Below are 24,632 nucleotides of genomic sequence, written 5' to 3' on the forward strand. Positions count from 1 at the left end.
AAGTCTCAGATCCATTCCTTATTAACATGTAGCCTTGGGAAATTACCTAATATTTCAGTGCCGCAGTGTCCTCATCTTTAAAATAGGGATAATGATATTTTTATCTTACTGTATTATAAGAATTATATGAAAAAAATGTGTACAGAGTACTTAGAACAGCATCTGGCATATAGTATATGCTAAGTAAATTTTAACTATTTTCATTATTTTGCTGTTACCTCATCCTAAAAATCTTCCTTCTGCATGCTTATGATTCATACAACACCCTAGCCTCAATGCTGTTCAAAACCTATTTGGTCACTTCTATAAAAATTCTATCAAATTCCATAGCTTATTATCTAAAATGGTTTTTCTGAATTTTAATTTAACCCTTCTCAAGATCTAGCTCTTCTTTTCAGCCAATGATCTTTTATCTCTTACTCAGAAATTGACTCCATTAGGAAATACATATTAGAGAATTTCTCTATATTCATAACCATGTTCTTGTCTCTCTTTTCTCTGAGGGAAGCAAAGTCTGTGTTTTCCTAGACTAGCTCAGTCTTAACTTCTACCCATTCTGTTCTCTCTACTTATTCTTTGTCTTCAATCCCTTGGTCTCCACCAGCAAATTCCTCCAACCTCTAAACTTGATCTAATCTTACCCGAAAATAAAGTAGGCATATCTCCCCTGTACCGCTTTCTTCTCATGTTACCATCATATCTCTTCTTCTAATCTTCTTGAAAGGGTAATCTATATTCTCCACTCTCATTCCTTTATTTCCCATTTCCCAGTGTCTCACTGTTAACTTCCAGAAATCTGGTTTTATCACATCACTTCTAAAACTCACTTTTCAAAAATAAGTACCAACTGGATTGTCAAATCAAAAACAGCCTCTCTTCAGAACTTCTCTTATAATTCCTTTGCAGCACTGAATATGTTGACCACCTGCTTGTAACTTTCCTCCCTCCCTCACTTTCATGTAACTACCCTGCATTCTTTCTTAGAGGTAGTGGTTAAGTAAAAGCAAGCAAATATGATAATAGTCAAACACTCATGTTCAAGCAAAGGCCCCACCATGTATTGATCTTAAATGACACTTAACTCCAATTTCCTTATCTATAAAATGGGCACAATATTTGCTTGCTTTGTTCACTAGTTTACAATGCAAATAAATAAATTAACATATCTGAAAATACCATAAAGATATAAAATATACAAAGTAGATGAGTACATTTTGATAACCTGAAAACAGATACCATGCGGGAAAGTATATTAAAATACATTTGCTACCAAATCTGCTATGAAGTTCTGAAGGACCCAAAGCTTTGTATCTGACCTAGAAGGTTTTTCACTATTAAAAATGTCTTCACCAAGGCAGCACCTCTCCCAGGAGGGCTCTTGCCATGAAGTTAAGAAAGTTCACATCAAAAACCCTCTAACTGGGGCCGGCCCGGTGGCGCAGCGGTTAAGTGCACACGTTCACTTCGGTGACCCAGGGTTCACCGGTTCGGATCCTGGATGCGGACATGGCACCACTTGGTGAGCCATGCTGTGGCAGGCGTCCCATATAAAAAGTGGAGGAAGATGGGCACGGATGTTAGCTCAGGGCCAGTCTTCCTCAGCAAAAAAGAGGAGGATCAGCAGCAGATGTTAGCTCAGGGCTAATCTTCCTCACAAAAAAAAAACCAAAAACACCCTGACTTACCTGGACTCACTTCAAAATGCAAAAAACAATTATTGAGACTATAATGGGGCACTTTCAGTTTTAAAATATTGTGGGAAATCAAAACATTAATAATACATCTTCACATATACAAGCATGAAAATTGAACTGATCCACTGTGAAAAAGAAATATTACCAGTTCTTGGTGAAGGGGCCCTTGCAATTTCTAAGGAACAAGGTTTCTTTGTAACTGCTGTGTCCGTGAGATCACATAGAAAGTTCTCATTTTCTGAAGAAAATGTATCCAGAGAAGCAGATGGTACAATTTCCATAGTGTAATTCCTCTTCTTTGGATAGGACTCCTGAAAGGAAGGAGAAAAAATAAAAATAGTTTTGTGATAAAGACACAGCCTGTTTAATTTATAAAAACTAGAAAAGATAATCAGGTTCTTCAGTTCTTCCAAGAGTGATTGAGAGGTGATGATTCATCTGTTTGAATAAGTTATACAATCATATAAGCCCAATATTATCAGTGATCTTTTTACAAGTGTCCTTATAATTTGGTTCCCCTGAAATTATTACTGACAAAGTAAAGTTCATGATCTCTTTTTGTAATATGTATCTATTTTCTAGTTGTGGCATAAATTGTTGCTTACCTAATCAGTAGTCGCTCCCAAGACTCGCTCCTTTGCCTGCTTCTTAGAGAAAGCCAATTTTGGACAGTTAGATATAAAGAGAAGTTTGCTGGGAGGCTTCTGGAAAAATATTTTTCCCAAGAGAAAAGACATACAAGGAGGTTCTTTCAGAGCCTTGGCCATGCTCAAGTTCCTCTATGGATACAGTTTTGATGCCTGGAGCTAAGGCAGACATGTTGTGACCATAAGGCAATAAGCCTACGATCAAAAAAGTACCAGGTCAAGAATGGCAACAGAAGGATAAAAAGAGACTGGGATTTTGATGATATCATTGAGATAATCAAATAGACTCAGGACTGGTTTCTCCAAGCTCCCTAAGTAAATAATAAAGTTCTTACCGTTTGAGCCATGGTTTATCAGGTTTTCTGTCATTTAGAGGTAAAAGTATTCTCACACCACACATCAGTATTTTTTGTGTGTGTGGATACTTTTAACTAATCTACTAAGGTTACTCTTTTCTGGTTAGGATAAAATTAAGGTCCAATTATATACTACTGATTCTTCAATATATTCTGAAAATTGGAATTCATTTCATTTTACAAGATCTTAGGTTCTTATAGAAGACATTAATTGGCCAACAATTACTTACTGGACATCTCTCATATATCTAGGACTGTGCTAAGTGCTGGAGATTTTTTAAAACTTACAGTAAGACGTAAACTTTGCCCTCAGGAAGTTCATAGTTTACTAGAGAAGAAAATTCTGCACGATGAATTTTATAATTAATCATGTTTTATTTTTGATATTTGTTATCTTTATAAAGATTAATTCACTATCAAAAGAAAAAGACAAATAAGAAAAAAATAAACCCATTTTCAAAAAATCTTCCAAGATTATCCAAGGGTTGGTAAAGATTTAATACAAGCTCCTATTTTTTCTATAATGATATTTACAGTACAGTAGAATAAGTATTCAAGGTCAGTGTAATTGCTTTCAGACCATACCAGACCCTCACACATCAAAGAGTCAATTATGTTCACTCTACTCTACTGGAAGCAGGAAATTGGGAGTAATTTATTTTTAACAACAAAGGGTGACAAAGTAGAAAGCGACCAGAGGAAAGCAATCAGGATGGTATATGATTTAAAAACCATGTCACAGAAGAAATGATGAAAGGAACTGCAGTGTTCTAACCTGGAGAAGCCTTATAGCAGCATAATAGTTTCCTCAACATATTTGAGAGGATATCCCTCAAGAGCTACCCCACAAAGCAGGTGAGGGGAGAAATTGCTGAGGTGAATCTAAAGTTCTTAAAGGCAGAATAAAGACCAATGTTTATAAGACAAGGAGGCCAAGTTTGGGTCAATTAAAAAAATAATTTTCTATGAATTAAAAATATCACTTATCTTTTAAAATAAAAATGCACTTACATAACAATTAGCTAAAATATAGTACTAGAAAGCAACAGAGGGAACTTCTCATTACTGGAAATCTTTCAGTAGAACTGTTTATTGATAAAATTATGTATGAAACACTGTCGTGAATATATCAGATGACTGTAAACTCCATTAAGGATGGAATTTGTCTTGATCACCACTCTATCCCCAGGATCTAAAACAGGTCCTGTCACATATTAGGTGCTCAATAAATATTTACTGATCAACGGAACAGTCTCTAATGTCCTTTTTAACAAATCTAACGAACAGGGAAATGATTATGCCTCTTTAAGATGTAAATTACTTTGCTGTTCAGTTTGGTTATTGTTATTGTCTACTGCTTTGCATATCAAAAGTGAAAAAACTGAGATTAAGACAATAAAATTGTAAAGAGTCTATGAAAAGAAAGTGTCTAGCTTAAACTCTAGTTCATCCTAAAATTAAATTATTCAGAACAACCCATTCTTCATGGATTTGGTTAAGTTGGAATTTTATGTGTTTATAAAGAATTATGAGGATATTAAAGGTGCAAAAAATACTCTGAAATTTTACAGGATGAGTTAGTTTGCTTTTCTCTTAAAAAGGAAGTATATACATTTATTAGAGAAGTATTAGAAAATATAAACAAAGAGGAAAAAAATCACTTGAAAACCCAGCATGCTCAGAGAACTAATAGTAACATTTTGGTGTATATCCTCCCAGACTGCTTCAAAATATCTGACAAGTATCCCTCAAAAGAGGATGGATATGTGAGATAATAAAATAATAAAATGAATCCATATGTGTTCACTACTCAGTTTAAGGTACAGAACATTATTGTTGAAACCCGCCCCCTCCCATGCAAATTCCCCTTTCCAATCCTACCCCCTCCCTCCCCAATCAGGGCTAAATCCTGTTCTGAATTTTGTGTTGATAATTCCCTGGATTGTCATTAAAATGAAACTATATATGTAAGTATCAATAAAGAATAAACTGTTTTGTACTATGTGCTTTTGAAGTTCATAAGTATAGTAAAAAATGTTCCTGTTCTTCTATGACTTTTTTCACTCAATATTATGTTTCTGAGTTTCATTTATCTTTAATGTGGTACAGGAGTCCACTGTATAGGTATACCACAATTCATATATGGGTTCTCCTGACAGTGGACTTTTAAACATTTCCTAGGAGTTTTATTATTAATAACCATGTTGCTATGAATATTCCTGAACAAACTTTCTGACTACAAGTAAGCAGGGTATGCTATCTATTCCAGTAGTCACGGGGCAGAGTCAAGGACAGACACAAGATGAGAATAATGAATGAAATCAAGAGTTCTACACAAACAGGAATTTGCAGCAAGAGGTGATCATGAGAAGTGAGATTGGATACCTCGTAGATTCTATAGAAATCTTCAGGAGAGCACTATAATTTCCCACCCAAAGTGGGATAAAGTTTCAAGGGGTTTTCTGTAAGTCTTACATGAAGATATTATATATCAAATATGTAGAGGTATTACATGTAATGTTTTCTAATCTGATATTTACCTCTAGTAATGCATTGTGAACAATTTTCAATGACAAATATATGTCTACATGATAAATTTAAGGTTAGGTTCCAATGTACACATGGTCATAATTTATTTAGTTAATCCTATCATATAGAAATTTTAATGTTTTGATTTTAAGGGAATATTCTTGTGCACATACCTTTGTTTACATGTTCAACTATTTCTTTTGAAATAGAATTCCTGTGAAAATAAGTATATACCATATGCTTATAAATAATTGAGTCTGTTTCTGGTTTCTAATTGGTTCCATATGTCAGTCTATTCTAGTACCAAAATCACACTGTTTATTGAAGCCTTATAATTAATTTTACTATCTGGTAGGATAAGTCTCTCCTCATATTGATCTTTCTCAAAGCATTCATGATTATTCTCATGTTTATTTTTTTTAAAAAATCTTTAAACATTTTGTCAACTTCTCCTCCAATCATTCTCTCTTCTTTGTTTCCCATCAGTAAACAGTCCTTCCATACACCAGCCATTCAAACAACCTGGGAGCTATTCTTCAATTTTCCTTCTTCCTCAACATCATGCCCAGTCTCCAAGTCCCATACTTTATCATTGAATTATATCTCAAACACATTCATTTCTCTCCACCCCTGCTACCACCCTAGTCCAAGCCACCATTGTATCTCACTTGAACTGCTGGAACAGCTTCCAAACTAGTCTTCCTGCCTCCAGTCCTACTCCTCTCCCAATTAACTCACTTTCTTTCTTTTCTTTTTTTTTTTTGAGGAAGACTGGCCCTGAGCTCACATCCATGTCCATCTTCCTCTACTTTATGTATGGGACGCCTACCACAGCATGGCTTTTGCCAAGTGGTGTCATGTCCACGCCCAGGATCAAGACCTGAGAACCCCGGGCCGCGGAGAAGCAGAATATGCAAACTTAGCTGCTGCGCCACCGGGCCGGTTCCAACTCATTTTCAAATACTAGCATGAGGTTACTGAGAGTAAGTCATGTCAAAACAAACTCATTTCCTTTCATTGTAACTTTGATGAGAGAATCATAAAATGCTCTAGTCATGGTACATGTTGATTCTTTTTAAACCTTTAACATGGTCTCTTATAATATCTCAGAATTTCAGTGCCAAATGATTTCATTAAATGCATTAGTGATCCAGATAGTTAGCTCATTAATATAACCAGATGTGGAAGAATAAACCAAAGGTTAAACATAATCCCATTAATCTATAAGATAAATGGGGTTAATTTCTAAAGTCATGCTTGTCTAGCCCCTAGCAAAATGCCTTGTTCATAGTAGGGCTCTGTGAATATATGCTAAAAAATGAATACATAAAATAATTAAGATTTCAGTTAGTACTTTAAGGCCTGCATCCTCCACTAGAATTAAAGAGCCATGGAGGCAAGAACCATGACCTTCTTTTTCATATAGTATGCACTTAAGAAACATTTGTCAAGTGAATGAAATCTGAAACAATGTCATTCAAAAACTATCATGGGCCGGCCCGGTGGCGCAGCAGTTAAGTTCACACGTTCGCCGGTTCAGGTCCCGGGTGTGGACACAGCACCGCTTGGCATGCCATGCTGTGGTAGGCGGCCCATGTATAAAGTAGAGGAAGATGGGCACGGATGTTAGCTCAGGGCCAGGCTTCCTCAGCAAAAAAGAGGAGGACTGGCAGTAGTTAGCTCAGGGCTAATCTTCCTCAAAAACAAAAAATAAACTATCACAGATTCAAATAGCTACTGTAAAAATAAAAACTTACACTTATGAAGTGTTTTATAGTCACAAAATGAATAGTATTTCATTTACCCAGATGATTTTATTTAGCCCTCACAACAGGCCTAGCAATGCTAACTATTGTTCGCATCCAGAAACTAAGGCTTGGAATTATTAAGCGACTTGTCCAATACTAAGCAGCTGGTTAACAGAAGTTTCAGGACTCTAACCTAGATTTTGTAACAGCAAATCTAGTGTTCATGCTATTGTATCACAGATAAAAAGGGCTATGGAAAGATCTTTACTGCCAGAGCTTAGGGAAAGAAGAAAATTCACACATTACTAGGTAGTATCTAGCCCTGCCAACTTCCTAGCTTTTGCAAGCCCTCTTCCTTTCAGTGGGAAATCCAGACTTTGATATACAGGTTAATTGCCAATATACTCTTGATGATAAATCTTGGTAATGGACCAGAGGGATTAAAAGAACTGTGGCCCAACAATTTGTGACAGACCATCAAAACTCCATCGTACCTAGTCTAACAAAATTGGGCTCCAATCTGGCTATAGCAGTTTTTGCTTTTTTCTTGATATTTAGCTTCTATCTTTATTCTAATGCCTGGTTCCAGGATCCCAGACTTGTTTCTGTGCTTGATTTTTTATAATAGTAGCATGCTTAGGACTGTGTTCTCTGCCAGTCTCTTCCGAGGGACTAATAATGTTCTGGCCCTGAATCCTAAACCAGTCCCTAAGGTCCTGAATGCCTAACTTCACGACTCCTAAGGGGATGTGTAGCTTCGATGCTTAGTCAGCTTCATCCTACCTGCTGTAGTTGATTGTGCAATGTGTGGACCAAATAGTACTTCTTCCAAAAGATGCATACTGAGGCTCATAAAATAATAGAACATTATGCCCCCCAAGAAAAATAAACATTAGCAATAAAAAGTCTACATAACATGCTTTCACACGTTGTTTAACTGTGTTCCTACAAAAGTTTAAAATCGTCAGTGGTAGCTGAATCTAACAAGTCAAAGTTTATTAGTGATTAAATATGAGGTTCTATGGTTCTGTACAGAAATGAGTTATGAAAATTCATCTTGGTGATATATAGATTAACAATATCAGGAAAAAAGAATTAGGAGTTAAAGCTGACAGCATGAGTCAGAGTTTAATATACCAATTAAATACAGAATGTGACATTGGCTGATTTAAATCGAGTATGATATTTGGACTTGAGAAAGTGACAGCCCTGCTTTCCTCTGTGCTAATTAGAATTGGGAATGATCTGATTTTGTAATTTGGTAAAAGACAGGCTAACTGTACTATGTTGACCATCATTTGTAAGGTAGTACAAGATTTTATTCATCAAAAGGGCTGAAAGATACTTGGCCTCTGACTTAGGAAAAACCTTAGCAATAATCAGGGACCCAGGTATAAGCAGTCTTTTCTCAATAACACCAACGATGTGGTTTTTCATCAGACATAAGGTGACCTAGAGGATTTCTAGATTACTTTGACAGGGCATCTCTGTGAACTTGCCTCTTAACACAGCTCTATTCTTAACCACATAGGGGAAACCGAAGCAGCTTAACCAACACCTGGTGCACTCAGCTTGGCACTGGGGCCTATATATGAGGAGGTGCAAAGTCCAAATTGACTGTTTTTTTCTGGACATGGGTAAGGAAAGTGCTGAGTATCAAACCCATGTCATATGAGAAAAGATTGAAGAAGAAAAGGTACATGGAAGCATGTATCACAAGTATTTGAAAGATAGAAGAGTGATTGGAATTGTTCTCTATCCGTAAGGGACTAGAAATAGTGCAGATGGAGAGACAGTAAAAAGAAGAGAGATTTCAGCTCAAGAGGAGCTTTCTAACAATTAGAGCTTCACCATATGAAATTGGCTGCTTAGCAGGAAGCGGGTTCTCTGCCACTGGAAGTCTTTAAGCCTAGTCTGATCAAAACAAGTCATCTCCTGAGAATAGAAGACAGTGGCTTGACTTAGATGAGTTTTAAGATGTTACGTAAATAAAACAATGGGACTAGAAGTATGTTAGTTCTATGATACAAACTACCTGCATACTTTTACTACTTCCTGAGTTCTTTTTCTGATAATGTGAAAAATAACACTAACACAAGGGAGTGTGGGTTTATGCCTCTTTCGAAGTTAGAAATGACTCACAATTTCAAATGACTCATAGCAGGTGAAAGCTTTGGAAATGATCTTATTCCTCTGACATGTCCCACAATATCAAGAAAAGTATCCCCTAAAGACTTACAATGACATTCAAATAAGGAAGACTACAACATAAATATAGAATAATAAGAAAAATAAGAAAATAACAGGAAGAGACTTTGAGTGGGAGGGAAGAATGAGTGACAGTAGGACAGCCTTAGGGAAAGGAGCGTTGATAACGGTGGTAGGCCTCTCGAAGATGTCCCCGTCCTAATCCCAAGAACCTGTGAATATGTTGTTACATGGCAAAAGAGACTTTGCAGATGTGATTAAGGATCTTCAGATGGGGAAATTATTCTGGATTATTCAGGTGGCCCAATGTAATCACAATGGTCATTATAAGTGAAAGAGGGAAGGAGAGTCAGTATCAAAGTGATGCAACGTGAGAGATTTGATGGGCCATTGCTGGCTTTGAAGGTGGGAAGACAGCCACAAGCCAACAAATGAACAAAGCTCAAAGAAGCCAGAAAAGGCAAGAAAATAGATTCTCCCCTAGAGTTTCCAGAAAAGAATGCAGCCCTACCAACACCTTGATTTTAGCCCAGAGGGACCCATTTTGGACTTCTAGAACTGTAAAATAATAAATTTGTGTTTTTTCAAGCCACGAAGTTTGTGGTAATTTGTTACTGCAGCAATAAGAAATTAATACCATAATGCATCAGCAGAAGGCATCACATACGGAGGCAACAGAAACTATGAAGAACTGAGAGAGGGACAGAAAATTGGACTCCAGTGGGAGAATACACCTTGTTATTTTATAATATGACTCAATATTTTAAAGATGGTGATTCTTTCACTTTCACTTAGCCTTAAATTTAATGAAGTAGTATTGCAATAGTGTTTTCCTCCCACTCCATCTTGGATCTTGACAAGAAATCCTAAAGTACATTTGGAAAAATAAATGTGTGACAGTAGCCAGGTATCAATTTGAAAAGAGAAAACTAATGGAGAGGGTGTAGATAAGCCTTTATCAGATACTTAAATAAATCATAAATGGTGCAATAATTGAAAGGCAATAGAATGGAAGAGAGAATTTGAAAAACAAAGCTCCAATGCTAAGGGAATTTATTATATTATGAAGGTAATATTTCAAATTAGTAGGAAAACGATGGATTATATAATAATTGCCAGCCAGATAAGTGATAGTCATTTGGGAAGAAATAATAAAGCTAGATTAATACTTCTTTCCTTGTGCCAAAATAAGTTCCAGATAAATATTAAATAATAAGTAAATACACTTGTAATAATAATCTTAAAATAGGAATGATCTTTAACCAGGAGCTATAACTAGATATATAACCAGAGCTGTAGAGAAAAAGATTGATGAATTTGAGTATAAACAAATATTAAATTTATAAGGCGACTAAAGTATCATAAAAATTAAGAGACTAACAACAGATTTGGGAAAATTCCTTGACATATATGACAAAGGGCTTATATTTTTATTATGTAAAGAGACTTACAGAGATGAAAGAGATCATTAGCCTAACGGAAAAAGTGGGCAAAGGATAGGAGGAGTTCAGAGGAGTTCATGAAAAATAGCTAGAAATTTCTTAGATGAAAAGATGCTTGATCTCATTTGTAACTAAATATATGTAAGTTAAAGTCACACAATATACCGTTCTTGATCAAACTGCTATAGGTAATACACAGTGTTAGTGACAGTTTGGAAAAGTAGGCATTTTTATACATGATTTTTTAAAGTGTGAATTGGTGTAAACCTTTTTCAGGCTAATTTTTCAATTGGTACAGAGACATTTAGAAAGCAGATATTTAGACAGCATCAACTTTTGGACTTTTACCATGCTAAAATTTTTCTTCCTTCACTTGGGAGCACATGGGATTGATAAACTGCCATTATTATTCCTAGAGCATGGTACTACAAGGCCCCATTTATATGCCTTGCATAGTTACCACTCTTACTTTGTAAAAAATTATGTACAATTGTTACTTTTAATGCTTCTATTAAATAATGAGATGGGGGTGATGTGGACTAAAGCCTGCCTCTTAATGTCATGAGTGAGAAAAGTTGTAATCAGATCTTACCAATATCAATCACCTGAGTTGTAAATGGGGGTCAGGATATTGTCTCCCTTTGGAAAGTGTGACCAATTAATGTCCATAGACCTTGATTCTTAGTTAAGCCTCTCTTGATCAGCCACTTCAAAGTTGGAGGTGTCAGTTAAACATTTGAAACCATAGCAGAAATCTCACCAGCAAAGTGCTGAGAAACTAGTGTGGGTACTATCTAAGAATGTTATTTTGGGTATGTTATGGGTTGAGTTATATCTCCCCAAAATTTATTTGTCAAAATTCTAACTCCCACTGCCTCAGAATGTGATCTGATTTGGAAATAAGGTCGTTGCAGATGCAATTAGTTAAACTGGGATACAGTCATTAGGGTGAGCCCTAATCCAATGACTAGTATCCCAATGGAGAGAGGAAATTTGGAGACAGACATGTACACAGAGAGAGTACCATGTGAAGATTGGAGTTATGCTGCCACAAGCCAAGCCAAAAATTGCCAGCAAACCACCAGAAGCTAGGGGAAAGGCAGGGAATAGATTTTCTCTCACGGCCTTTAAAAGAAACTGTCCCTATCAACACCTTGATTTTGGACTTCCAGCCTCCAGAACTGAGAAAACAAATTTCTTGTTGTTTAAGCCATGCAGTTTGTGGTACTCTTTTACAGCAGAACTAGCAAACTATTACAGGGTGAAAAAGTAAATAAAAGAAACTGGTTGACAAAACCTTTTGGTTAATCTCTTTTAGTGTTCTAAAATCCTTACTCCTTGGAAAATAACTAAGAATTAACTAGGGATTAGCAAGGAAAAGAGGATTATCTCTGTTCTTGATGAAATTCCCAAAAGTGTATCAAAGTTTTAAATGCGCATACTCTTTTACCCAGGAATTCTACTTCTTGAAATCTTTCCTATAATTAAACTTACAAATACAAATAAAAATATACACATAAGGATGTGTACTGAAGCACTCTATATAACGTTGAAGGACTGGAAATTATTTTTAGATTCATCCTTAAGAGACTATTTAAAAAATAAACATCATCCATACAAGGAGGCAATGTCGTATAATGCAGAAGTCCACAGATTTTAGACTACACAAAATTCAACTGGATCTTTTGTTAATAATTCAGATTTGTGACTCTTCCCCAAATTTTTGCTAAATCCAAGTCTCTGATAGCGAACCTGGAAATCTATGTTTTACAACTATCTCAGGTCATATTGCTGCAAATGTTTGGTGAAATATATTTGAAAAATCTAGTAGTTAAAGAGTGTAGAGTCAAAATCCTAGCTCTGCCATCTTTAGCAAAGTTGCCTTGGAAAAGTCTCACTTTCCTCATCTGCAAGATTAGAACACTAATAGTACCTTCCTCAAAGGGTGTTTCTGGTTGTGAATGATATAATAAAATTAATGAAATAAATTTGAAATAAAGTAAAATAAATTTTATAAAGTAATTGGCATAGTGCCTAAGTGCCTAAATGCTTAATAAATGTAACTATTATTTCAGTCATTAGAAAAATAAATGTATAGGTATTGATAGGTTGAGATAAAACAAACAAACAAAGGGAAGAACAACACATAATGTACATTCACATTCGTGCAAAGAATGGACACATTACATACACACAGAATATTTCTGAAAGGAAGGATTAAAAATTTGGTGATCAACACTGGGCAATGAGACTATATTCTCTTTTGTTCTACTTGATTTTTTTTTTAATCTATATATACATGTTACTTTCAGAAAAAAAAATTCCATTAGTCTGAATACCACCTGAGGAAGGTGATGATACCATTTCAAATATAAATGAACTTTGGTTTTTATTTCTGGCACTGTTGCGTAGAAATTTGCCTACCCCAGGTGAAATTAAAGATGGTAAAATCCCGAGAATAATCTCTTTTAAAAATAACACAAATGCAACTGAAAACATGCCCCAATGCCAAGCAAAACTAAGTAGGGATAAGCTCTGTACAAATCCTCAATAAGAGATCTAGATAATCTACAACAGAACTCAAAAGAACTAGAATGTAGTTCACCAGTAACAAGAGGACAAAGAAGAAAACTGCATCATGTGAAACAAACTTCAGGCTAAAAGACTAAGAAGTGCATTTTCTGGGAAGCATTAATTATAGTCAAAAAAGAGAAACAAAGAAAAAGAAAAGAAAGAAACCAAGATTTATATGAAGGGATTTCTTTGCTATGTGAGAAGTCCAACTGTCTCACATTCTTTTTTGGAAAGAGGCAGAAAACAAATTATTAGAAAATGGATAACTACTGAAGAAATAAATGAACTAAAAAATTAAATATTCAAACATAAATAAATAAACAGGCTTCACAACTAGGTATAGGAGGCCAGGAGATGAACTATGTCAGTCTGTTAGAAAAGTAAGTGAGATATAACTTAAGTACTAGGGAGACAACGGGCATCTCTAAGTTCATAGAACAAAACGCTAGATTGATGTCAAAATTCCATAGACAAATATTTAGTGTTGGTTGGTCAGTTGAGGTGCCCTGGGTGACCACTGTAACCAGGCTTGGAGCCTTTATTCCTGATGTTAGTAAATGTGTGACTTAAAGGACCAGAGGCAAGGCAGACAGAGTAGGAAATACAGTATACACTGCTCCCAGGATATTTACCAGTCACCTAGGCTTGAGCTCTAGGGGGCATTTTGCTTTCTCCTGTTCCATCATCCTTACTGTTACCGTAAAGAAGCAGTTATCAACTCCTGTAAAATTTGCACTTCATAATAACTCCTAAACCCAGTATTACTTTTCTATTTCCATAATCACCAAAACAGTTCAAACTTCATTGGCTATACCTATGTTACCTGAATAGCCTCCAAACTCCCATCCCCAACTCCACTCCATTTTTACACCAAGGATTTCTACCATTTTGAATAATAACACATGGTTTTCAAAGTAAAAATTTTTACAAAACCCTATATGATACTGTTGGGGTTAACTTAGGAATTTAGGAAGTACAATAAATGACTTCCTCATTCCCTGACCAAATTATAGAAGAGTCCAGGGCTTGACAAATCTTTTCTGTAAAGGGCCAGAGAGTAAATAGTTTAGGCTTTTCAGGCCATATGATCTCTATGGCAACTACTCATGTGACTCTTGTGGCAATAAAGCAGATACACACAGTATGTAAATGAAAAAGCTTGGCCAGATTTGGCCTGCAGTGGGTCAGACTGGGCCCACAGACAGCAGTTAGGCAACACATAGATAAAACAAAGGGCTCAGGCAAATGGATTAAAATGTCAACTAGGTTAGTGATAGAGTAGATATTGGATAATGTGGTTTAGGAGCAGGGCAATATAGCTTTCCTAATACTATGCCCAGAATTAGATAGACTAGCATCAGGTCTGCCAAACCTGAGCAGGTTCTTTACTGCTAAACCTAACTGCACATTCTCTTTGCAGGTGAGAAGATCACAAAGAGAGTTAGTGACACATACTCAGTTCCTGCTCCCAAATTTACAAATCAATTAACTCCCCTAAGGGAGTTAGTAGGAGTGAGCAGGAGCAGAGAGAAGCCCAGTTAAACTAATCAGTGTCTCTCCACATGAAAGTATGAAGCCAAAAGAAAGAATCCCACATTCTCTGCCCAACTCCAGTAGGCAAGTTATACTTTTAGGATCTGTCAATTGAAAAAATAAGTGAGCAAAAAACAACAATAAATTTCCATTTTATTAATCATAGCAAAACTTATGCACATTTGAAAATAATAAAAATGGATATGTAAGACATTATTTTATGTAATCTACAAACAAGGCTTGGTGCCTATATGAAATTGCAAACCCTTTACAGTATCTCCATAGAGTGGCCCAGTTTGAGATCCATAGCTTCATATTATCCCTAAAAATTAGGTATCACAGCCCCAGATTACAGTATTATTAGAGGATAATAGTAATCATCCAATAAATATTTGTTGAATGAAAACATGAATTTATAATAATTATTTTATTTTTTAAAGCGTCCCCAAGGATACCTTTCAACGCAAACTCTCTGCTCCCGTAAGGCTGATGTGCTCAGTAGCCTCCACCCCGAATGTCATATTCTTGCCTCTGTCTTTCTGCTTATGATGTTGCCATCCCTTCTGAGGATGAGGGGGCTCTTCTAGGCCTATAGAAATTCTCCTTTTATTTTACAACCAATCACAAATTCTACTCAGTCCATGAAGCATTGCATGACTATTCTTGCCTATATAGTTTTCTTTCTTCTCTGAATCTAAAAACAACAGTAATATTCTGTATGGATAATTCAGTATCTCTTGACATGCTAGATCCTATATTCATACTTGATATTTTTATCGTTAGCTACTTCTAAATTCTGTACTCTTGGAGGGCAAATGCTCCATATAGTGCTTCTTTGTATGTTCTTTGTATAGAACTCAGTACAGTATAATTCTTTCACAGAGTATATTCTCAAAATTTTTAAATTTATATTAAATGAATGAATTAATTAACAAAAGGATGAAGTAATAAATAGCATAAATAGCCAAGATTAAGAAAAATTAGGAAGAAAATTATGAAAAACTAAGAATAGGGAGGACAACCTGAATGGCCTCCCAAAGCCTTCCCACTCCTATACTATTTTAGCAGAAACATTAATTATAAGAAAACTCTTTTGTAATCATTTACTTCTCTACTCACAGAGACAAGTTAGAAAACAACATAACTGATTTTTATTATTTTAGCTTCCAGATAAAGGCAAATTATATAAATCTATGACTTAATGCTTTGAAAAATCTGGAAGAACACAAATATTGATGAATATATAATCATTTAAAATACTGAAGATGACTATGGTGCAATGGCAGTATGGAAATATGTACTGCTATCTCCAGTTTTAGCCTTATTATCAGTTCGTACAGAGGTGAACAATTGAATGAGACATGTTCAGAGGTTAGGGAAAAGTCTAGAAATCTAACTTTGATCCCACATAGGAATTAACATTTCTCAATTATATAGATTAAAGTGATCATCTCATTGATAATTAATTCATTTTTCATTTATTGCTTTCTCTCCTCAAGGACTGTGGAAAAATAAAGGAGGGAAATCATTTGAAAAATAATGATTAATCCACAAGCTGACAGAAAAGCATTGTGTTCTAAGTAACAAGCAGTGCTTGAACCCAGGACTCTTTTGTTTATAAAAAATACACCATTAATACACATTCTATTAATATACATTCAAGGCTGTGAACCTGTCATTTTACACACGGTAATTAAACTCCATTAATACAAAATCTTAAGATTCTTACATCTACTTTCCCAGAGAGTGACATGTTAAAAAGTAAGTCAATGTAATAAACATTTTGGAATATCTTTACGCTTTTTAAAAAAAAACTTTACTCCTTCTTCTTTATTTATTAATTTCTAAATTAATTTCTAAATTAATATGATTTAGGAGGCCGCTTGATGATATTTAGCTTTTTAAATTAATAATAATAATATTTTCTAAATTAATTTCTAAATTAATTCTAAATTAATATGATTTAGGAGGCCTCTTGATGATATTTAGCTTTTTAAATTAATAATAATATTTTCTAAATTAATTTCTAAATTAATTCTAAATTAATATGATTTAGGAGGCCTCTTGATGATATTTAGCTTTTGATAGCATAAAATCCAGGCTTTCATAAATAATACCTATACATTTAATCTTTATGAGCACATGTCTGCAAGGAGCTTAAGAGACTACAAGTTAAGTGAAGGGATCTTTAAGATGTCAAAATAAAAATTTGCCACATATCTGCTTTTCCGTTATCCTCATTGATATTACTCTACCAGCATCTCTGCAAAGTTGAGCAGCTACATTTACATGCTTTGAAACTCCTCCATTCCCTTACTCCTCAGATCCAGTCCATCACCAAGCCCCATGACTGGTTCACCCTTGCATTTCTATGTCCATAGCTACCATGTTAAGCCAGGCCTCAGCATCACACATGTAGATTTTGCAACTGCCTCTGAACTCATCTCCTATCTTGTACAGCTTCATTTCCTCCTGTGCACAACCATTACAATAATCTTCAAACATTATTCATGGTCCAAGAACTTGAGTACCTTCCAAATAACACAACTCTCTAGCCTAGCCTTCCACTTAGCAATCTCATCTACTTTATTTCACTTTCCAGTCAACTCTATACCAGCACCCTGCTTCCTCTGAGTTCATCTGCTTATTGGTTCAGCTTCGAACTGAATTTGAACATGGCTTTCTCTCCACCTCTTTCAAAGGCCAGTGAAGAAGCACTTTTGGAAGAAGCAAGGATCTCCAAAAAACTACTCCATAAAAGCAACAAGAACACCCACAAAAAAATTGTTAAAATCAACTTTCAGAACTCTGGAAATTAATCAAAGGCTTAAAACAGTCTGTGTAGGATTTATTCCAGAAAATCAGCAGAATCTTTATACAAACTGAGCATAGTGGCATTTTAACTTGCCCCATTCCCATTTCCCCCTCCCCAGTTCCACAGAGAGAAAACCAGCAGCCTCACAATAATAGTAAATCTTAAAACCAGCAGCCTAGAAGCCACTGGAGGGTTGAGTTTGGAGTGATTCAAACATCCTCATACTGACAGAGAATTCTCAAGATTTAACATGTTTAACAGCAGCCCCCTGGAAAAGATCCATTTATAAGCCTTGTTTTATTTGACCCTATGCAGAGCTCACTCAGTGGAAAAAGGCTTCTACTCTAGTTGTTTATTAAAATGAATCAGCAGCAATTGTTTAACATTGCATCTGTATAACATTATAGCTGCTGGAGCCAGTAACACCAGTAGTGGCTAACAAAAGGCTGTCTGAAAAAATTTAAAAGGAAAATCTTGCGAAGGAGATGTCCATCGAGGTCTTTGAAAAGCTGCAACATATTTCTATGGACAAAAAGGCCACACTCATGTGCATGGCTGTGTGTATGCCCAGGAATGATCTAAGACTAATCTCTCACCTCTGGTTGAACTTGAAGCTCTGCACAAGGAAGAAGTGAAGGCCAAGGCAGATATGTAAGCTGTCAGAACTTGAAGACATGCCTCAACACACAGACTACCTCGTTAGGAGGACGCATTGTTCAAGTTATCTAAGGAAATGTCTGTTGAAGTATAAGGTAACCATTAAGATAATCAAACAGAAACTTGAATGGCCACAAAGAAAAAACAATACAGACTCGACAGAATTAATCTGGGAGCGTCACCAAGCAAACAAACAGCAAAAACAAAAAAATCCCTGAGAAAGGAGGAATCTGATTTCGACAGCTGCTGTTTTATATTATTTTAAATGTCCAATTTTCAACAAAAATTATAAGACATACAAAGAAACAAGAAACCAAGGCCCATAATACAGGGAAAAAAATATTTAGTAGAAACTGTCCTTCAGGAAACACAAATTTCAAACTTACCAAACCAAGACTTTAAGTCACCTATTATAAATATCTTCAAATTACTAAAAGAGCCATGACTAAAGAATTAAAGTATGAGAATGGATATTAAAGGAAAACAGAGATATCAATATCAATAGAAATATAAATTATAAAAATGGAACAAAATAGAAATTCTGAGTTGTAAATTACAATAACTGATATGAAACATGTGCTAGAAGGACTCAGCAGTAGATTTGAGCTGGGAGAAGAATGAATCAGCAAACTTGAAGACAGGTCAATTGAAATTATCCAGTCTGAGGAATAGAAAGCGAAAATAGCAAATATAAATAACAGAGCATTAGAGAACTACGCAACACCAATAAGTATACCAACATATGCATAATGGGAGTCCTACAGGGGAGGAGAAAGAGAAAATACAGAAAGAATATTTGAAGAAATAATGACTAGAAACTTCACAAATTTGATGAAAAAACCCATTAATGGAATGTTATTCAGCCATAAAAAAGAAGGAAATCCTGCCATTTGCAAAAACATGCATGAACCTTGAGGACATTATACTAAGTGAAATGTTAGATACAGAAAGATAAATACTGTACGATCTCACTTATATGTGGAATCTGAAAAAACAAAACAAACAGAAATGGAGAGCAGCTCGGCATAACTGGATTCTTAGAGGAATCTAATGGATTATATAAACCTAATATGAGCAAAATGTGCTTTTCTCGCCCAAACCGTAAAAGAAAGAACTATTAGCGTGAAGTTTGGACCCTATGAATTATTACTGTATTCATACCAGAAAACAATATCTCTCTATAAAGTCATATAATTTATTAAAGAAAATAGTTTTAGAACTCCCAAATGGTTTTGTGAAAGAATTTACTTTTTTCTCACAATACTTAGAACCTCTGAGTTGTTCTGATTGTCTCTGGTACAGTGAGTAGTCTCACTCGTATATGCAACAGAATCATCATAATTATATTATCCTGAAATACACATTCTCCTTACTGAAGGTAGATTTCAGTCAGAAAAAAAAAAATCCAGCAGCTACTTCTGTTTATGGGTCTATAACAAACATTTTTTCAACAACTTGCAAGTCTTCTATCCAAGATTATGGACACAGAGACATTTATTTTCAAGGCTACTCATGGACAGTCGAGCTGTATAAATGATTACTGACCTCAGCTTTGGCTTATGAGAAAAAAGAAAGATACTTAAAAATTCACTTACAAATCTGTGTGAAATAACTTCTTAGGCAGAACTCAGATACTATAGATGGATTCCCTGGAAATCTCTATTACGTGCCCAAAGACAGAGTATTACAAGAGTAAAACTATCAAAAACTAAAAGGACACGAGACTAGGATATCAACCTACACTGCAATAGTCACAAAGTTAAATACTGTAGCTGGTGACAGAGAAAGAAACTTATCTCCAAATTTCCCCATCTGAACAGCACAGTCTTCGGTAATTCACTGATTGATAAGAACATAAAAAGCAATGCTGCCAGCATACCTTTTAAGGAAAAGCACAGCGCTGACAGGATACATTCATCACTAAACTATATATCCAAGAGCAGTTATAATGTATAGGCCTCGGTCCCAGGAAAATTACAAAAGATGGAGTTAATTAACCAAAAGTAACGTATAAAGTGACTATTCCTCAGTGTACTTATGTAGATGTGTGTATGTGAATTATCAAAAAATGCAGTGAATATGGCAGTGGGTCATAAAAACATCTCTGGGCATGAATTCTCCTTTTCCTGACAATTTAAAGGCATACGCCAACCTCCTGGTAGAAAAAAGGAAGACCAATGTGGGACACTCAGGCTAACAAGAGATACTAAAATTAAGTTATCAGTCCAGTAAATACATGACAAGCCTGTGGCATTAGCTAAATGAACATCAAATAGACACAAAAAGAAAAGTAAAATCTGAACTTTACTGGGGATCAAGATTTGGAAGTTGAATTTGAGATGCTGCCACTATGTTTCAAAAAAAAAAATGGAATGACTATGAAATTCAAAGTGTTATGAGAAAATGAAAAAAAAAGAAAACAAATTCTTCCCCCAAACTACTTTGTGTTTGGTTGGTTCATACCACTCACTGCGTGGTAAAATCTAAATAAGTGTGAGTAATATGTGAATGAACGTATAGTTTTCCGCCATGGACAAATACTGTAATCAGTAAATTAAGTCGGTTATCAATTATTTCAATTCTCCCTTCTCAATTCTGATATCAGTAACAATCAATCTGGTAGTTTTTTAACTCTGTTCTGCCTCAGATTTTCAGATCCATCTTCTGGAGCAGATTTTGAAGTCTAACAGTCCTGGAGCCAAATCCTGGTTACTGTGCTTTATTATGTGTGGCAAGTTACTGAAGCCCTGTTATCTTCTCTACTTCATTTATAAAATAAGGATGATAATATCCTTCTCAAAAGGTTGTTTTGAGAATGAAATAAAACATCCCATGTAAAAGATCTAACACCACTGCTGGAACAGAGTATGAACTTCCTCTTAGGAAAGCTTCATTACTACTGCCTGTGAGCTGTACTAAACATTTCATGACAAAATACCCTGGAACATAAGTTTACAAACACCTACCTATTTAGTCAGTTGTGATGGGAGACTAAGCGACAAGAGCAACGGTTTCTAATCCTAGCTGTGCATCTGGAACATCAGTGAAGCTTTTAAAAAGCATAGAGGTCTGAGCCCCACCAACCCCCTACCCTCTCTGAAATTCTAATTTGGTAGCTCTAGGGGGTGAGACAGAACCTGTATTTTTGGAACACTCCACATCTGATTTTGATGCACCATGGGCCCATGCTGGTAACTTTTCCACTGCATAAAGTCTTTCATAGTTTTCAAAAATACTCTTTAAAAAGCCCTCGGTGTTTTCTTCCTCAGGCTGAAAAAGCCTGCAATTTTAACCCTTCCTCTGCAAAACACTTTCTAATTATTTGATTATTCTTGTAGCTCTCCTTTGAGCCTTAGCTAAATTATCTGACAGTCTCTTTGGTTATGTGGTTCCATTTATCATCAGGTGAACTTACTGGAAGTGAAAGAGAAGGTTACTGTAATTCATAGAGCTATTGATGTACTCCTAAAATAGTGTTAATTGCACAGGACATTTTAATTATTTAATCTTTTCTTCTTGAAAAGGATAAAAACAGGCCACTGTATGCACCCATGGGCTAGCCCTATTTCTACATCTGAAAAGGCAACTGGATTTCTTGTTTTTCTTTTCTCTCTCCCAAATTAAAGTGTTATATCACACATCTAAGTTCTGATGGAGAACAACAAATATATTCAACATTCAACCAACATTTATCACTTCCTTTATTTCATAAGGGACTTAAGCAAGCCCAGAACTTTTCCTGTCTTTTATGTCTTGAATTTTTCCCTTAAGGATATAAACAACCTAAAATCAGAAAAGTAATACAGAGAATATCCCTTTGGGTTATTCAAATAACCAACTGCAAGCCTTCCTCTCACTGTGCTCCTTGGTGGGCACCTTGTGAGGTTGCACGGGTTGTGGTTGTTGTTCAGGTGATTGTACTATTGAGGGCAAAGGAGTAGTGGGCTGTTGAATACTGTTTGCTGTTTGCTGACAGAACTAAACCTAAGGCAGGTATTCTTGCATCTGAGTTTGTCCTTTTGCTTTCCAGCTTTCTGACTTTACGCAAGTCACCTAACCACTAAACACCATTTTCTTAATCACTAAACTTTGTATAATAAGCCCTCCAACAAAAGATTCTTGTGAGGAATATATGAAATAACACATGAAAAATCTCTGATACTGTTGAATCATTCAATTTTTTATTTTCTTTTATATTGTTATAAAATACAAGGTCTTACCTTAAGCAGGTTATCTTTTTGCCCAGGAAAGATGACCCAATCCCCATTTCATAAAAAAAAGAATCAGTAAGAACATAGTAACTTAAAAACCCAGCGGCGCTGTATATGATTGTGAAGTACCAGGCCTATGAGGTAGTTCGGGGCTGAAATTCTAGCCCTAACTCTACAACCAAGCAATAGTCCTGAAGGGGGCTGAATCCATTTAAAGTGGGGTACCCTTTTCTAATCCATTCAAAGGCTCTATATGGGATAGCGGCTGACCCCAAAAGTATATCCGTAAGAGATAGATTATGAGTTACTCTATCAAGTGGCAAAGTGCCTTTCATGTTCAACATACTGACACTTGAGTCTTAGATGTTTACTGAATCGAATCGAGAGTTACTGAGTAAATGAATTATCCCCAAGTCCTGTGTACATTAAAAAATCTGTTAGAAATACATTGTTCAAATATTCTAAAGTATCAAGTACTTTTTTCTTTTTCACTTAACATTTATATCTCTCAAAATCAAATTCCAGAGAAGCAGGCATTAAAGGTAAAAGAGGTTATGCTATGTTTGTTACAGTGGATATCTTCATGCAAAATAAGTAAGGAATTGCAAGTTGCAAAAATGTTTGTAGGTGAGTTTGGTTTTGTTTTTGAGTTATAAGTTTATGGCCTTCTCTGATGTTTTCCTATCATGCAAAGAATAAAACCAAAATCATAGTTAAATGACATCAACTATGAACCTGTAGCAGCAACAAAATTTGCCTTAAATAATTGTGTTGATTGTGCTGCCCATTATAGAACAATATTAAATTTTCTGTTGTTCAGCTGAAACAATTGGTCTATCTTTCCCTAATTTTTGTCTTCCAAAAGATAAGCACAAAATATGTAAAACCACATATCATCAGAATTTGTTCCACTGACTTTGACTAAATAATTTCTAGAAATTTGGGTATCACTCTTTGCAAAAAGGGCAGTATCTTCACGGTAAGAAATATCAAATCCAAATTTCTCCACCAGGTCCTAGAAGGTTCTCCACCAAATGATTTCCCTTTCCCTCACATAATTTTTTAACCATTTTGCCTTTTAATTCTCAACAGTTTAGCACCTTAAATGCTCAAAAAATGTCTGTGAAAATAAAGAAGGAAGGAAGAGAGAGGTAGGACAATGAATGTGTTTTTTAGGGGCAATAGGAACCCTCCACCACAATTCCACAAAGTATCTTTCTCATCTCTGACAAGTGTACAGAATTTTATGATTAATGATATATTCTTTCAGATATTAACTTCTTTAAAAACATAAATCTTCTTGGGTGGCCAATATTAGTAAAGCAATTTACTCATCCATGCTCTCCAAAGAATAAATTTTGGAGCCACAACAAGAGAGGATAGTAGACTTCTGAAGAGGAAAAGTAACACAGAAAAGGAGGGTTCTGGGAAAGAGTGCTGTTTGCCCTTGTTTTTGCTAAACTTATCCATTCCTTTGGTCAGCCATTCAACAATTATTAGCTCCCATACATACTAGGGATATGGACATTTGTTTATTAGAAGTTGGAAAAACATTCATTCTACAAATATTATCAGGTTCCTACTATAATACAGTTTCGTAAATATTGGGAACAAGATTGTCAAGCCAGAATTGTAAACATTAGATAAATAATTCCAACCGTGATGAGTGTAATAATGGGAGAACTGCCACAGCAACATCTAATGGAGAGATATTGCTTGGGGAAGTGGGGATGAGAGTGGAGCTTGGTGAAGCTCATTAACAGGTAGCTATTTACCTATATCTTTTTACCAGGTATTGCTCATAACTGTGTCATGTCTATCAACTAAAATCCTTCTCCCCTTGCTTAAAATGCCCTCCAACCTCAATTGACTATTTCTTTCTCTCCCTTTGCCCAATTAGTACCTGAGTTTTCAGCTCACACAATAGGTTACAAGATGCCCATATCCAAACTGAGTAATACAACATATAAAATAAAAAATATATAATAAAAATCCAGATTTACAAGCCATATTAAGAGGAAATTTTTACTTAGAAACATCTTTCAAATAAAACGATACCATCACATAGTCGAATATGACTTCTTCAAGAAAAACTGCATGTAAATTTTCAGCAATTTATTTAGTGCAACAAACATTATGTTAACAAATACTTATTGTAGAACTACTATTAGGATGTGAAATGGAGCAGTTTAAGGTTGTTTTATAAAATATTCTGAAA

General features: G+C 35.3%; 1 protein-coding gene across 16 annotated transcripts in view; it reads right to left on the minus strand.

The window, feature by feature from the left end:
- ANKS1B (ankyrin repeat and sterile alpha motif domain containing 1B) overlaps positions 1–24,632 on the minus strand; it is a 1,016,307-nt gene that overhangs the window by 653,333 nt on the left and 338,342 nt on the right. For all 16 annotated transcript variants that reach the window (XM_044745264.2, XM_044745227.2, XM_044745210.2 and 13 more), the window contains one exon: positions 1,840–2,005. In XM_044745264.2, the coding sequence (XP_044601199.1) occupies positions 1,840–2,005 (166 nt within the window). The remainder of the gene's footprint in view (positions 1–1,839; positions 2,006–24,632) is intronic.

This window comes from Equus asinus, chromosome 4 (genome assembly GCF_041296235.1).
Source record: "Equus asinus isolate D_3611 breed Donkey chromosome 4, EquAss-T2T_v2, whole genome shotgun sequence".
NCBI classification, from domain to species: Eukaryota; Metazoa; Chordata; class Mammalia; order Perissodactyla; family Equidae; genus Equus; species Equus asinus.